Source organism: Pseudonaja textilis, chromosome 3 (assembly GCF_049901715.1).
Source record: "Pseudonaja textilis isolate UNSWEBS1 chromosome 3, rPseTex1.2, whole genome shotgun sequence".
Taxonomy (NCBI): Eukaryota; Metazoa; Chordata; class Lepidosauria; order Squamata; family Elapidae; genus Pseudonaja; species Pseudonaja textilis.
Genome location: NC_141992.1, coordinates 140,490,075 through 140,507,358, shown reverse-complemented (window position 1 = coordinate 140,507,358; position 17,284 = coordinate 140,490,075). Strand labels below are relative to the sequence as shown.

Below are 17,284 nucleotides of genomic sequence, written 5' to 3'. Positions count from 1 at the left end.
CAACCAAAACTGGATGCAGTATTCCAAATGTGGCCTTACCAAAGCATTATAAAGTGGTATTAACACTTCATGCGATCTTGATTCTATTCCTGTGTTTATGCAGCCTAGAACTGCACTGGCTTTTTTGGCAGCTGCAGCACTCTGCTGGCTCATATTTAAATGATTGTCCACTAGGACTCCAAGACCCTTCTCACAGTTACTACTATAGAGCGAGGTACCACAAAAAAGTGCACTTTGTTTTTCTTGCCTAAATGTAGAACCTTACTTTTTTCACTATTGAATTTCATTCTGTTAGATAGTGCCCAATGTTCACATCTATCAAGATCCTTCTCTATCTTAAGCCTATCTTCTGGAGTGTCACCTGTTCCTGCTAGCTTGGTGTCATCTGCAAATTTGATGAGTTCCCCAATGATCCTAAACATTCCAGTAAATCCACTAAGAAATGACTAGGAAAAAAGAAAAGAAAAAAGAAAAGAAACGCAGGACTCGGATTTAAATCCCACTCAGATCCTGTGGGGTGATTTAAAATGGGATGTACACCCAAGAAACCCCTCAAACATTGTGCAGCCGAAAAAATCTGCATGGAAGAGTGGGAACATATTCCTCAAAATGAATGTCAGAGACTGGTGTGCAGTTGTAATGACTGCTTGGGATTCTTTCTGTCAAAGGGAGCCAGCCATACCAGGTACTTCAGCCAAGGGCGCACTTACATTTTCCAGAGAAGGAAATGGTGTATCTGTTAATTTTTTTGTTGAACAAATTATTGAAAACTCAATTTTTCAGTCTTTTTTTTAAAATGACATCACCTTTTACATTTACATACTGTTTGGACAAGGATAAAATATTGATATGCCCATATTTATTTTTAAAAAACCTTTAAATAGGATGCACTTTTTATAGGACTAAATGCCCGATCTCATTTATACTCAGATATTCTACCTAACAGCCATTTTCACAGTAATTTTTGAGAAACAACCATCACCTTTTTAAGCTGTCTCTCCCACCCACACATCAGAATACCACAGTAGTTCCAAATATTTTTCTCCAACAGAATTAAAATGAGATCTCCAAAATATGTAATGACACTCCCTCTAGCAATCAAATCTCTGACTTACAGCCTATTCCACATAGTTGTCCTTGAACTGTGCACAAAAGAGATTACACTGCTTGGACTCTAAGCACAATAATTTTCTCCTTTAATGTTTTTGTATTCTGAATATTCCAAATACTGAGTCAAGAGTATGAAAAGCCGCCATTCCAAAATGGGCTTCACAGAACTATTACTCAAACTGCTGTTATAGTTTGATGCCAAATTTTCATTCAATTCTAATACCATCTGTCACAGGTCACAAACAACTTCGTTCTCAAAGACTTTTCATGCATTTTTTTTCTTTCTTGCTCCCTCTCTGCATAAGAAGTAGACTAGAGGTCATAGGCAGAACTATATTTAAAACTCATACTTAGGGAGAGGGGATTTCTTGCACAGGCTAGCTATTTAGCAGATGAAAGAAGTTACATCATTCATCTTCATTTGTGCAATAGTGTTATATTCTGCCTGCCCTGAAGCATTTGATTTTTTTGCCCTCCTACTTACAATACAATGCAAGTGACTGTGGTCAGAGCTATGCTAACAAGTTTGTCATCTTATACAAGGATAAATCGTATGTACTAATTTGTAAGCTGTCCAGTCACCTTGCAGGAGAGATGGGTGGCACAGAAATTTAATAAACAAATGAATAAATAAGTAAATATATAACTCATGAAATAAGATATAAATAAAATGAAATAAACAAATAAAATACAATAATAATATAACAAAGCACCAAAACTAACCCTAACTATTGCTCTACTAGAACTAGTGCCATGATGGCAAAATTATACCATACGTGCCGGATTGGCACATTGAGACATCTCTCTGGGCATGCCAGCTGTCGCCCGCTGCTCTTCTGGACTCTGGTTGGTCTTTGCACACATGGGAACATCGGACACTGGAACAGCAGTTCCCAGTGTGCACATGCGCGCCAGTCAACTGGTCTTCCAGTATCTTACGCTCATGCACGCATGAAAACCAACCGGCCAGTTCACACATGCACGTTAGAAACTGGCCAACTGGTCTTCGCGCACATGTTAAAGCTGGAAGACTATGTGGCCGGTGCACATGTACATTCCGAGAGCTGGTTTTCTGTGTGTGTGCATACATTTCGGCACTTGGTACCTTTTCACTCGGTGCCGAAAAGGTTAACCATCACTGGTCTAGTGCTTAAAGAACCAGGTTAAAAACCAGGAAACTATTCTAATCCTGTCTTATGAATGAAAGATGGCTGGGTAACTTTGAGCTAATAATAATCTCTCAGCCCAACTCATCTCACTAGGTTGTTGTGAGGAAAACAGGAGGAAGGAATATTAGGTATGTTTGTTGCTCTGAGTTATTTATAAAAATAATAATGACAGGATTAAAATCTAAACAAGTAAATCTAAGATAGAGACAAGTCCCATCTGTCCTAGCCAGTGTGGTTCTTTTAGATTGGGAAGCTGGAAGCAAGCAGAAGCAGAGGAATACATGGATAAGTGTGGAAGAAGGCACAGAAGGACAGGGGACTCCTTGAAGTCTAGATGGCAGAATAAGTGGCTATGAAGGTCATGAAGGAATATAGAAAGAGGCAAAAAAAGAACATGAAGAAAAGGACAAGGGGGTAGAATAGGGAATGGAATTGTGTAGGATTGTGCAAGAAAGTGAAGTTAGAAATAGCCCAGAGGAGAAATAGAAAAAATGGAGAACAGGAGATAATGGAACTTTGAAGGGTTATGGAGAAAGGAATAAGGATTAAAGCTGAATGCAGGAGAGACATGGATACTGAATGATACAAAGACAGCACTATTTTGGAGTATATGTGTTAGCAGATTGGGCAAGTGGTAGGCAAGGATGAGTAGCTGAATTGTGGGTGGATGGCAGATTGCTGAGAGACTTTATGAAGGCATTAGGCTATCAATTCTGGGGAATGGTGACTGTCAATTTGTATAAGTACCCTCTTCTAGCATTTCAGGATCATTCTTTGATCAAGGGATTATTTGGCCTCAAGTCATTATTCCATTGTTCCATAAGAACACCAGCTCCTTAAGGTCACATTCATTCACAACTTCACTGTTGATAAGAGAGCAGATGCAGTGGTGTACAAGGAATAAAGAATGACCTTGAATCAAAAGGAAGAGCTACTATCAAGGCAATGCTCAGATATGTGTGAACACATTCCAAGAAACTTAAGTTGGGCAAACATCTCAGACAGCCCTGTCCCTAATTTATAAAAAATAAAATCATCAAGACAAGCTCTTGCAAGATTGAAATGAGGGTAGGTATCAGATCCTTCAATAGTTTAATTCAATGGCTGGCAGCACAGAGGCTGGAAGTGTAGTGAGGATCGTTGAAGGTACTTTGGTTGTGATCCTGTAAGGTGTGTGTTTTAAGTCCCTTGTATATGAACCCAGCCGATTCCTTTTCTCTTGTTGTTGATCTGATAGCAAAATCTCCTTGGCCACTGGTGCTTGGAAGAGTCTGGGAGGGGAGAATGTCCATGAACCTGTTTTCAAGAAATCTTGGAAATCGACTCACGCTGGTGGTCACTCATTAAACCTTTCTTTTTTTTAGATCAGAGCATTTGGCTTGTGATCTGAAGATGAACAACACTGTTATTAGTCCTTCACCAGGAACAGATCACTGCCTAGTCCTGTGCTGGTGAACCTATGGCACATGTGCTGGAAGTGGCACACAGAGCCATGTCTGCCAGCACGCAAGGTCGCCTGGAAGAGCCCCACTGTGCAGGCACGCCCTCTGCCAGCCAGCTGATTGTCAGGTATCTACCGCATGACCCCCCCATTCCACACCTCTACACATGCACAGGCAACCCCCCTCACACTGCATGCCTCTGCATATGCACACGCATTGCATCATGGGTGCAGGCACACAAGCGCACGCACGCACGCACGCTTTTGGCACACAACCTGGAAAAGGTTTGCCACATGGGCCTAGTCCATATAAGCCCGATTACTCCTGGTGACCCACATAGGATGATGGGACGGAGATTAAAACTGTTCCTTCATCCCCAGCTACTTCATGCCTCTAGATCAGGGTTGACAAACTCGATTTCATTGAGGGCCGCATCAGGCTTGTGTTTGACCTTCGGGAGCGAGTGGGTGTGGCCAGCTCAATGTCACTCTTGTCGGGGACACCCCCCCAGGCTCCAACAGCCTCCTGCAGTGCTCTGCCAGCGAAAATGGAGAACCATGGTGCCTCTGCCAGCGAAAATGGAGCTCAGGAGGGAGGCCCTCCCGAGTTCCATTTTTGCTGGCAGGGGCACCGTGGGCCAGTCTTTTACTGTTTCCAAGGTGGCTCCACGGGCCAGATCTAAACATCCCATGGGCCAGATCCGGCCTGAAGGATTTGCTTGGCACCCCTGCTCTAGATATACTGAAGTAGACCTATGGAGTTCTTGGTGTTCTCTAAGCTCGGTGATTTTTCTGCAGATGTTTCATTACCAAACTATGTAACATCATCAGTATGGCAGGCAGGTCAAGTGCTTGGTGAAATTCTGGAACAAAGAAATGGCAAACAGCTGGATGTAAACGTCCCCTTCTATGGAATTGCGACTGTTTGCCAATCGTGGGTGCTGCTAGATTTAATGAAGAGCAACACTTCAAGTGCCAGTAGAGAAAAGCAGGAACTGAATATACTGTAACAAAATATAAATTACAACTCATATTTGGGTGTACAGCATGTTTATAGCCCTTTGTATCATGCATGCTGTATTATATTTTATATTACTGTACATGCTGTATTTTATTTTAACAAGTCTAAGACTGTCCTATAATAAAGTTTAATAGACATTACTTCTCTGCTCTTCTTGGCTTGTTGCCCAATGGTCTTATTTAAGGTGGCTTGTTTTCTACTGGTGAAAACCATCCATAATTAATTTATCTTTATATTAGGTTTTTACGATGCATTAACTTATGAAGTACAAAGAATAGCAAAGTAATCCCATCTGCAAATTGATCTACTCAATTGACAGAGGTGGCCACAGAAAGTGAAACTTAAGGAAAATTTGCTCTATTCTAAAAATAGAGTGACTTCCAAATCACCCACAGATACACACTATCAAGCTTTAATTCTAATAAAAATGTTAATATAAACTTCAAAGCAATTATTTGATGTTTCCAACAGAAGATAATTCAACTTTATTCTTCAAGATATGCAGTATATTAATGCTTTATAGTATATTAATTTGTATTGGAAGTTCATCTCTCTCTAGAAGTTGCTAAGAGTTAAATTCAAGTATATGTTGATAGATTAAAATAAATTACATAAAGTGCCAATTTTAATCAAAATGCCCCTTTATGTGCCAAGGTATCTACAGAAGTTATCTCTTTGATCCAGGATCAACCTATTTGATCATGTAATTTAGGGAAATTGTTGGTAGTAACCCCTTCTCCTGAAAGATTAAAAAGACTGAGGCTACAATTTTCTTTTCCATTATGGCCTTCTTATTGTGAAATAGCTATTTACTAGAGGTCAAGTTTGCTCTGAACTTACTGGCATTCCAGAAGCAGTTTCTACCAGAATTCTTCCAAAAGACCCTTTAAATTTCTTAAGATAGCACCACAGAAATTGTTCATATCCTCCAGTTTTAAGACAAGTTAAATGACTATTATCACTAAATATCTATGGAGACTCTCAGTCATCCAGCTCCTGGTTGTTCCAAAGGTGCTTTTTCAAGAGGCAACTGAAGAAAAACCAGGAAGTCCAGTTGCCTCTTGAAAAAGCACCTTTGGGATTGTTATCACTGTATTTATTATCATTAGATTATTGTAGTGTGGATTTTTTCTTTTTAAACTATTGACGTGCACATGATTACAATGGTCTAAGAATCTAATGAATATATAATTACTTCTACTCCAAGTTTTTCTCCACTCAATTATTCTGAATGAGTTTATATCCAATTACAATATACTGTATATAAAGCAACTTTTCTACAATATTCAAAGCAAGCTCACACATTCACTTGGAAATAGTTCTTTTTCCCATCTGATCCATTTATAAAAAAGCATGTTTCCCCATCTGATCCACTTATTGTGTATTTAATTAACTACATATGTACTACCAGGTTTTCAATGAAGCTCTTATTTAGCATAGTCTATTCATTATACCCAATTCAGTGTTCTTGAGATATTTTGAGTATATTTCCATATCAGCAAATCTGATTACAGAATGATTTAGCAACGTATTGCTCAACTAATAATAACACAGATATATAACAAGCTCAGTTTTATGTTATACTATCACATTTTGATATGTTCTAAAACAACAATCTGTGCATATGAGGATTTATAATAGATTCCACAGAGGAAGTAAATAGATCACACTACACACTGGCACACAGTTAGAAGCTAAGAAAATTGCCCACAAGTTCTGCTGCATGCATGCCTGCACAATCAAAATTCAGTCCATTTCCTGGCCAGTGTTGTGTTTACTGTGGTGAACTGGAATAAATTTTGGTAAACTGTGCCTTCACTCTACTGCCATGCCCCTTTATATAAATACATTTCAAATCCCTTTATTGTAACAGTCAGGCTAAAATTTAACATTTGCAGGTAAATCTAGTTGGAGAGCTTTTATTATGAAACAGTCATTCTATATCTATTAGCATGAGTATTACAAAAGTGGAAAAGGAAGAAAAGTAGCAAATGGTGCATACCTAGGCAAAATGACGTGCTGTATTTGGAAGGTGAACAGCCATCCTTTCGCAAAACCTATACTGTACACATTTGCTTGTGTGATAGCTCCACTGAATCAGTGAGACTTCTCCCCCACCCCCAAGTAAACATAGAAATGAGCGAGACAATCAGAGCATCCTTCTGAAATATTTAGCCTGTACACATATTTGAGCGGGCAATGCAAAATCAATGTATTTTTATGACTCAGGATTTAGTATAGTTTTAATCTGCTCAACAAGCGTTCTCAGAATTTGGCATAACAAGAAGCACAACAAACAATATGCAAGTAAATTACAGTAATCAGTACAGGAAAAGACATGATGCATAATTAATTATTTTGGCAGCATCATACATTCACCAGCTGCCCTGATTTTGGACTACAGGAAAGCATGTGCAAGCCTACAATAAGCAAAGTGTGCCTTCTGAAAAGGTTTTAATGCAGTGGATCCTTTTTAAATAAGAGGAAACGTTGCTTTAATTAAGCAAGGTGAACACAGCCAAGAACACCGGGTCTGCCCATCAGCAATTCCTTTTCATAACATGATGCAGGCAAAGATGATCCCCTGCACAGTGGGACTAGCAACAGATGCTTTGACATAATCTTTCTTCTTGGCCTTTATACCCCCTGAAGCATTGCAACCATTCGCCCTAAATGACGATTTGCCCAGCGGGAGAAGCACCTCCGAGGGTCCCTAGTGAAGGAAAACCTCTGGCCGCGTCTTCTGTGAGGAAAAAGCGCCCAAAGCCATTCAATTGAGGCGGGAAAGGAAGATATCACCGAGGGCTGGAACCAATGGAAAGCCCCTGAGGGGCAAAGGTGAGCCCCAGGGGCTGTCAGTTTTCTCCCTCTGGCTCGTCGCCATTCAGACGTGAAAGAAAAGGAAACCTGAATTCAGCGCCGCCTCGAGGGGTTCACAGCGCTTATTACACTTAGTTTCCTTACAGAAGCGAAGCGTTCCGCTCCATTTGCCTATTTTATTACCGAGGCTTTGGGGAAGGCTGCGCAATCTCCCTCTGCCCGCGTCCCTCTCCCCCCCACCCCGCAAGCAAATCTCTTCCAGGAACAGAGGAGCCAAAGGGCGCCTCAGCCAACCCTTATCTTTCCCGCCACGCCTTCCGTCCCCGTAGAGCGTTTCACCCAAAGGACAACAGACTGCGGGACTAGCCGGGTGAGGGGGGTGGGGGGGGAGCGCATTTCATCCCTCACCTCGGGTTCGCTGTCGGGAAACGGCTTCTCCTCCTGCTCCCTTCCCCCCGCCCTTGCGAGCTCCCGCGCTCCGGTGTCCATCGTTCGGCCGAAGGGGGCAAAAAGAGGAAGCGCACATGCTTACCCAGCAACTCTTTGGGAACGTCCGCGCTCTCTTCGGTCATCCTTGCTGGGGGCTTTGCCTTCCCTCTTTGGAGGCGAACGTGTTGCTTTTGCTGGTGACAATTGCTGGCGTTTCCCGCTCTCCGCCCTCACCTTCCTAGGTATCCCCCTCTTCAGGCGAGGCGAACGGATTCCGATCAGCTGTCTAGAAAATAAGGGGAGGAAAAGGGCCCCGCGATCCTGCTGATCCCGCCGCTTTCGGAGGAGGAGGAGGAGGAAGCGTTTAAAAAGATCGGAAAGCCGAGGGAGAGTTACAAGATTATTGCTGCACGACGCCTCTTCATCTCAGCTGCAGGCGGAGCGAGGGTTCGCGAGGGGAAAAGACCGCAGGCTCAGACCGCCTTCGCCCGGCTCGGCTCGGCTCTCCTTTTTCCCCCTGCTGCGTCTGCGCTCCTCGCTTTCGCTTTTTCCTCTTTCCTCCTTCCTGGCCGCGGACGAGCTTCTCTCTCTCCAGCCCGGCTCCCCTCCAGCCTCACGCGGCCACCTCCCGGCCTGAGGTGCAAGCGGAAGGCGTGGGTGGAGGCGGCGCTGGCGGCATTCCTGGTTCTGGCGGACCCCAGTCCGTGGGGCTTCCCTTCGGGCACCCACGCAACCCGCTCCAGCCAAGCGACGGCCCGCTCCAGCCCTCTTTCCCCTCGCGAGAGCCAGCCGCGGTCTAAGCGCCCGCCCCGAGAAAGGCTCGAGTTGGGGCGAGAAAGCTCGTCTTCTAGGCAAAAGGGGATTTCTTGCCCTTCGCCAGCCCGGCGTTAGCTCACAGATTCCATGCGCACAAACCAGGCAGGGAGCCGGAACGTGCAAATAAAGGACACTGGCGGCTCTCCCTTTGGTCCCTCCTTCGTTCCCACGAATTGCAGAATCTTCGCAACCAACTACGGAAAGAGATCGGGAGCCATCTACTGGTTTCAGGTTTACTAAGCCTGGGGCGGAGGGGGGAGGGAAGAGAGAGCCTTCCCTTCCCGTGTTCCCATTTCTACCATTTTTTTAAAAAAAGAAAAACTTATTTTTAAGGCGATTCGCGCTTGTTTGAAAAGCAGCCCCGACCCATCAAATGAGGTTGGATCCGAATAACCCGAACGGTCGTGGTTGTAATGAATTTTTTTTTGTTTTAATCTCCGTTCAAATCTAACTTCAGGTCATTGAGTACTTCGACGAGTTGTTTACAATTTACCCAGCTGGAGCTGCGGTGTACAGAAAAAAAGGCTTTATTAAATCTGATTTGTACCGCTTTCTGAGCATCTTAAGGCCTGGACTGGACTCGAATTCTGATAGGGAAAAATGCACTAATAAAGTAGGATAAGTTTTAGGAACTTGGGAGGCACTAACTTTGTATCCAGCATTCTTCAACTAATAATAAAAACTGTTTAATCTCAAGATTTCCTGTGGTATTGCTAACAATGTGGGGTTTGAAAGAATTGTCTCAACCTGTAGCGATGTACTGTTAAGATTTATTCTATAACTTAGTTTCATTAGGAAATAAATGGATTTATTACATTGCTTTTTTATGTTGGTACTGAAACTTTTCTCTGCTTTTGGCTGATTCAGCTTGTAAATACTGTTTTCACAGACATTCAAGTAGCAATTTGATGATAGTTGGTAATTTAAGATTCAGCAAATATCCCATTGCTGACACTTAAAATATTTTCTAAAGCTTTTTATAAGCTCTGGAGCAGCTTACCTTAATTTGGTGTCCTCCAGTTATGATGCACTGTGATACCGCTGATATGTCTTAGAAAATATTTTATGAATTTGGGTGAAATTCTGGCCCATGCCAAATTTGTACTTTAACTTCCACATTACATTTTCTGAAGACAAGGAGTGCCAGTTGCTTCCTTAAAATCTATAGCTTTAGCAACACAGGTCAGTTTCTTACAGGATTTTTATGACAACGGGTGGTGTTTGATTTTGGTGTGTGTGTGTGTGTGTATACACACACACACACATATATAAACTAATGTGTATAACTGTTCATCTACCCAGAGGAACTATAGGTAGCATACAGAAACAAAAACACACAAAAACTATTTTTAAAAAGTACAACCCCCCCCCCCAATCAAATTACATTTGTTGTTGTAGTTGTCACTAAGGTGTCTGACTCTTTGTGATGGTCCACAGCATGCCAGGAATGCTCTGCACCCTGTCCTCCACTGTCTCCTGGAGTTTGTCCAAATTCACATTTAATGACATTGTCTATTTCATCCTCTCTTTGTCCCCTTCTCTTTTTGCCTTCAATCTTTCCCTACATCAGGGTCTTTTCCAATGAGTCCTCTCTTCTCATTAGGTTGTCACAGTATTTGAGTTTCACCTTCGGTATTTGTCCCTTTAAAGAAGTCAGGGTTAATTTCCTTTAGGATTAACTGATTTGACCTCCTTGCAGTCCAAAGGATTCTTCCCCAACACCACAATTCGAAAGCATCAAAAAAAAAAAAATGGCACTCAGACTTCCTTATGGTCCAACTCTTCACAGTTATATATTACTACTGGGAAAGCCATAGTAAGAAAGCTGATGTCTCTGCTTTTTAATATGCTGTCTAGGTTTGCCATAGTTTTCCTCTCAATTTATTACATTATCAACATATAAATAAAATGGCAATCACAGCAGAATTCCATATCCTGGCCCTAGTGTTTGTTCGAAGAGCTGTATCATAGCTCATAGTCAGCCAAAAGGGTTGAAGTGTGTATCACAGGGAGGTTGTTCTACATGACACATTCTATGACAGAGAAATCACACGAACTGGGACCCGTCACATGACACTAGGATTGAGACTTAGAGCACGTTTGTTTCCCAATACCTCTAGAATAGCTTTCTCCAAACCTTAGGCTGTCTCCAGGTGTGTTGTACAGTTCCTGACTACTGTGGTCTGCAAACCATAGTATGATATAGGAACCCAATCTGAGTATAAAATAAGATTAAATGACTGTGAATAAATGAGAAATAGACTAGCATCCTTTATAATACCTTCATATTTATTGTGATGCATTATATAATCTTAATCTAGATTGAGATCTTGATGCTTGCTGCAGTTTCTTCTTATAATATTTTCATTATCAAACTAGATAACGAGAAATATTTGAGTGGATAAATGTTAGGCATATTTTTATTCTACCTTTGAAGATTTATTGCCTTATTACCACATCTGAAAAAATAGATCACTATTATATATCTAGAAGAAACACTAGATCACTATTTATTATGGTCAATATTATAAAACTTACAAAAAAACTTTTTAAGAATTTGCTCATTTAGTTTTCATTATAGATGATTTTTGCTATAGATGATTTACATTTATAACGTATTAATGTGATTAGTGAATAATAATCCTATGATTTACAATGTTGGTATTTGAATGGACAGCAATTCCTGTCAAAAATGTAGAAAAAAAATTCTGCCCATTTATTGAAGACTGCACATGAAATTTTCTCAAAAAATGAACAAAAGAAGAAAAACTGCAACCTGCAGGGTCTTCTTAATACATATTACAAGCTTAAAGCACTCAACATAAGCCACTAAGAGAAGAACTACTCATGTCTATTTAGATGTAAACCATAATTATTACAGTTATTATATGAGTTGTCCATCAGCTCTTTCTTGTGGCTGTTGGTGTAGGTATGTGGTACTGGAAAGGAATATATTAATCTAAACTAGCAAAACACACACACACACAAATAAATAAATAAAAATATTTATTATCTGTTGCTGGTTTTGGTTATCTGATTAACATGTTCCTCTGAAGATTTTCTTCCTGTCCCCCTCCCCCATATCAATGTAAGGTATATCTTGGGTAAATAGATGACTAATCCATGAACAAAGTGCCTACTTTATCCTCATCCAATGGGTTTCTGCCAGGATCAAGTTTATATTATTGATCATGAAACAGCTAGCTATATTCTTCCATTCCTATCTTTCTTGGCTGTACCTATCATTTGTCTTTCCTTTGCAACTTTATTCATTTTTCCCTCTCTCCCATGCATAATCAAATAAGGGCACAATATTAAGCTGTTCCACTGACAACAAAATTATAAAGTATTCAACAAACTGATGGTTCTCTTTCTGGCACTAATTCATTTGCACCGCTATCAAGGAAGCACCATTAAATTTTCAATACATTACCAGTTCTTTACTGATAGTAGACATTAGCACACATTCTTTGCAGGAGGTCAAAATGTTTTTGCAATGTCCTGTTGAATTTTCTATTCTGGGAAATTCATTTTCTGATGTCAGATATTTGGAGTGCCAGCAAGATTAGCGCAGCAGAAAGGTTTTTTTTTTTTAGCAGAGTATGAAATACAAATAGATATAAACAGATCAATCTTTTCACTAGGTAATGAAGTCTGACATTTGTGATCCAGCTAGAAATATACACATTAACTTTAAAGCTATTAAGAAATTTTTTTTACTTGAATCAACCAAGGCCTTTTGGACAATTTTAGCTGTACTTATTCGCTGTCAGCTCTGTTTCTCTCATGTACAACTGTGTCAGCATCATTAGGTTGTATACACTCCATAAATAGAGATCATACTAACATGCTGCTGTTCTTAAATATCTCAATCACACTACATGACAAAGTTTTAGGTGGGTTTTCTTTGGCTGCTATTTTGAGGTATATTATATACCTAAACCTAGTTAATTGGAACTTCTTGAGTTGTTTCTTTCAGGACAATCCTTTGTAGATTTATTAGGAAGTAAAAATTCCATTCAGTTCATAACACATTCTAAGTAACTATGCATAAAATTGAATTGAACAAAGTGAGATTTCCAAATAACTTACATTTTATAATTGTGTAAATGCTACCAATGAAAGAAACTTCAGATTGAAAATAATAATTCCACTTAAGAGTATACAAGTTTCCATTCATATCTACTTAGTTTTAAAGTGATGGTTTATAACATACCTCCATTAAATACTCTAGAATACAATAGCAACAGCAAATTATAAAAACATTTGGAATTGGGAATCAAAAAATTACATTCTCTGGAAATAATTCATTTTATTTGTTTTTACAAAAAAATCTGCAAAGTTCAAAAACATCTGTTTAGAACAGTCAAATAATTTCATCTATTTGTTTTATCATGTCACAATTTATATTTTTTCTAAGTATTTTCCAGAGGATTATAGCTTTTAAAAGAATAAATAGTGCTGGTGATCTTCCAAATGTATGACAGAATTCCAAAAATCTACTAACGGAAGATTTTGCAAGATCAGAATCATGTTGTGATTGTCAGGAATAGAGATCCAATATAGTACAGGGGCTTTCCCATTTGGTCTATAAGGTGCTTCACATTGCCCTCTTTCCCCAGGCCTGGAACAGACAACCATTTTTTGTAATCTACCCTTTCCTTATCCAATGCTACGATTGGAAATTCCTACACACAAAAAGCCTGCACACACACACAGTGAAATAAATATTTAATGTAGCCTCTATTTACACCAGCGATTTACAGTTAGCAATCATTGAGGTTGTGCGATTTTATTTGTTCATTTTGTCTATGAACAGAAAGTTTAAATACAACAATATGTGCATGCAAGCTTGTGTGTACCTTCAGATAAATACATTGGAAATTAAAATACCATAATGGAAGAGTACATGTTGTTTTTCTTTTGCTCATGAGACACTTGTCTGAAGTCAACATACAGTATTCTCCAACTTTAACTTCATCGATCTGGGAAGGGAAAAATATAGGAAAGGCAACATGACCCTTCAAGGGCCAGTTACTATAATCCACATACTGGATTATAGTAACCATACTGGATTGCTTCAATTTCAGCTCTATTGTCTACCCAGCCTTGAATAAAGAAGCATGCATATTTTCTTACATAAAGTAAAAGACTGCTTCTTCTCAATGTGCTATTTACTCTACCTCATGGCAGGCATGGGGTCTTAAAGGATACAATAAAAAGATAATTTAAAGGGACCTGGAAAAGTGCCTAGCTTAAATTACCCACTTCTCTTAAAACACATCACCTTAATTCATAATTGTATGAAATAATTCAATCCTCTCCCCACCCAAGCATATAATAATGGTAAAATATGTAAACAAACCCTGAAAGAATAAAAACCCTTCTGTTAGGTGAATGGTCACTTAGCCATATTTAGACCACATTTCTGATTTTTGCTGAATATGTGCCAAGCGGAAGAAACTCAAAATGTTTAGGCAAAAAAATAATTCAGCAACCAGTAAAAGATATAAATGTTCCATATTAGCAGGGTTGAAACCCTGCGTTCCTATTGGTCCAGAAAAGCGGGATTGTGATTGGATGGTTTGAACGTTCCTGATTGGCTCATACAGGGTTGCCGCGATTGGCTGAAACCAAGCGTGGCAAACTCAAAGAGTTGTCATTGGCTGCCTAGCCACAACCAGCTCTATAAGAAGAGCTGCCGCGCGCTAGGGTTTTTCGTCTCAGAATCTATCTGTTAAATAAAGAGCTGTTGTTCACTACTCAAGCCTCGTCTATTCATGGGACCCACCAACCATACTTAACACTAAATAATACCGAATAGCTATCTATTCATCTCCTACTCTGTTCCACAATTCTGGCAAACATTTGAAACATTTCTCTTTAATCGTTTGACGGAATGGGCAACAGAAAGAACAACAGGAAAAAGACTAACAGAATGAGTTAAACACTCAGCAAGATGGTTATTTCCTTGTCTTTCCATTCACTGTTGTTAGTGCTGTTTACAGTTTACAGTATGAACAAAATATTATTTTTTAGTACTTGATAGCAGCACAAACTATCTTTATTTCTTATAAAGTTGCCAATTAATACTTAATATAAATTAATATTGAATTCATACATATATACCAGTGGTGGGATTCAAAAACTTTTACCACCGGTTTGGTGGGCATGGCTTGGTGGGTGCAGTTTGCGTGTGCACACGTGCCAAACACGCTCTTTGCACAGGCACAGAGATGTTTGTGCAGGCACAAGGTGTTCCAACTGACCTCCTGCAAGCCTGCACTCTCCTGGTCACTTCAGCAGCTGCCGCGTGGCACTCTTCTGTGCCGCGCAAAGCGGCTGCACTTCAAAAGCAGAAGATAAAGGTAAGTATGGGAGCCTGGGTGGGCCCAACAGCAGCGCAGTGGAGAGAACTGTTTCGGTCTCCACTGCTCATCGCTGCTACCAGCTTGGCAGAACCAGGCCGAACCAGTAGAATACCACCACTGATACATACCTCGCATTGCATTGCATTGCACATTAAAGGTTAGAATTACTTGGGGAAGAAAAAGTGATTATAGGAACACTATTGCCTACCTCCTAGGCCAAAGCATAAAGCTAACTTCATTAACTGATGGCAAAAGAAGGGAAAAGAAAAACTGAACTGACACATATATAAAAGGGGTCTCCATTTTTACAGAGGGCAATCAATTGTTTCAACTGACTTAATCCTAATGCATAGCTAGATAAGAATCTTTATTATGTCATGTCAAAAATGAGGAAAGCTTTTGCAGAGTTTGAGCAGGAAGGTTTAACGGGGAAATACAAATTACCTAAAACAATAAGGAAGCTTCAATCCCAAAGAAATCACTTTGGCGGAAAAACAAATCTGGTCACGTTGCCAACTTCAAAAGCCAATACAAAAATGTATGTCACCAGATAAAAACTGAATGCACCTATTATCACATTAAACAAGAAGAAAACCTTCTGTGCACCCACACTTTCTACAATTTTGTAAACAACAAACTAAAAGACTCAAGGTCCATCCCACCCCTGAAAGGACCTAATGGTCAAGACTGCAACAACAACACTATTAAAGCTAACCTCTTTAACACATTCTTTGGCTCAGTATTTGTAAACAGCAATGGGTCATGCCCAGTATTTCCTAGTCGAACCATAGACAACTACAATGATCTAATACATATCAATTTTACTGAAGACAATGTTGAAAAAGCACTACGCAATCTAAAACCATCTCTGTCTATTGGACCAGATGCAATATGTGCCTATTTCTTAAAAAAGCTATCCACTGCCATAACCAAACCTCTAAGCATAATCTTTGAAAAATCTTTCAGGACCAGCTCCTTGCCAAAACTATGGTCACAAGCCACGGTCATCCCCATCTTCAAAAAGGGAGACCCCAGCCTAGTTGAAAATTACAGACCAATCTCTTTATGTTGCATCACCTGTAAAGTCATGGAATCGATTATTAACCAATCCATTATCCTCCACTTAGAAACAAACAACCTATTCTCTAATAAACAATTTGGTTTCAGAAAAAAACTATCCTGTAATCTGCAACTCTTACACTGCAAAAACATGGATTACACAACTCGATCAGGGCAAAGCAATAGATGCAATCTACATAGACTTCTATAAAGCCTTTGATTCAGTGGTACACAACAAACTACTCCTAAAACTAAACTCTTATGGAATCTCTGGACACCTGCATAACTGGATAGAAGCATTCCTGTCAAACAGACAACAAATGGTCAAAATTGGGAGCGTCCTATCAAATTCTGTGCCTGTCAACAGTGGTGTCCCCCAAGGCGGTGTTCTAGGACCAACTCTTTTCATACTCTACATAAAGGACCTCTGTGATCATATCAAGAGCAACTGCGTTCTCTTCGCTGATGATGTAAAGCTATTCAACACCACAAACAATACTGCTACCCTTCAAAAAGACCTCAACTATGTATCAGAATGGTCAAAACAAATGGCAACTTCAAATCTCAACAAATAAATGCTCTGTCCTCCATACTGGCAAAAAAAAAAATCAGAAAATAAAATACAGGCTGAATAGTCAAGACCTTGTTGATGATCCAAACTCTGTCAAGGATCTTAAAGTACTCATCTCTAATAATCTAAGTGCTAGAGCCCACTGTAACTACATAGCCAAAAAGGTGTTAAGAGTTGTTAACCTAATCTTATGTAGCTTTTTCTCTGGTAATAACTAGAGCATAGAAAACATTTGCTAGACCAATACTCGAATACAGCTCATCAGTCTGGAACCCACATTACGTATCTGATATTAACACAGTTGAGAAAGTCCAGAAATATTTCACAAGAAGAGTTCTCCACTCCTCTACTCGTTGCAGCGACCAGACTTATGCCACCAGACTCGAAATTCTAGACCTAGAAAACCTAGAACTACGCCGCCTTCGGTCCGATCTAAGTATAGTAAGTATATGAAATCATACATTGCAATGTCCTACC

The 17,284-nt window shown here is 39.9% G+C and overlaps 1 protein-coding gene across 4 annotated transcripts in view; it reads right to left on the bottom strand.

The window, feature by feature from the left end:
* The window catches only part of CARMIL1 (capping protein regulator and myosin 1 linker 1), a 130,720-nt gene extending 121,731 nt beyond the window's left edge, over positions 1-8,989 (bottom strand). For 3 of the 4 annotated variants that reach the window (XM_087930970.1, XM_087930971.1, XM_087930972.1), the window contains exon 1: positions 8,094-8,964. In XM_087930970.1, the coding sequence (XP_087787096.1) occupies positions 8,094-8,133 (40 nt within the window). In that variant the 5' untranslated portion in view covers positions 8,134-8,964. Of the gene's footprint in view, positions 1-8,093 lie in introns of all 4 variants that reach the window. The other variant, XM_026699503.2, reaches the window with a different exon arrangement.
* Between the last annotated feature and the right edge of the window lie 8,295 nt (positions 8,990-17,284).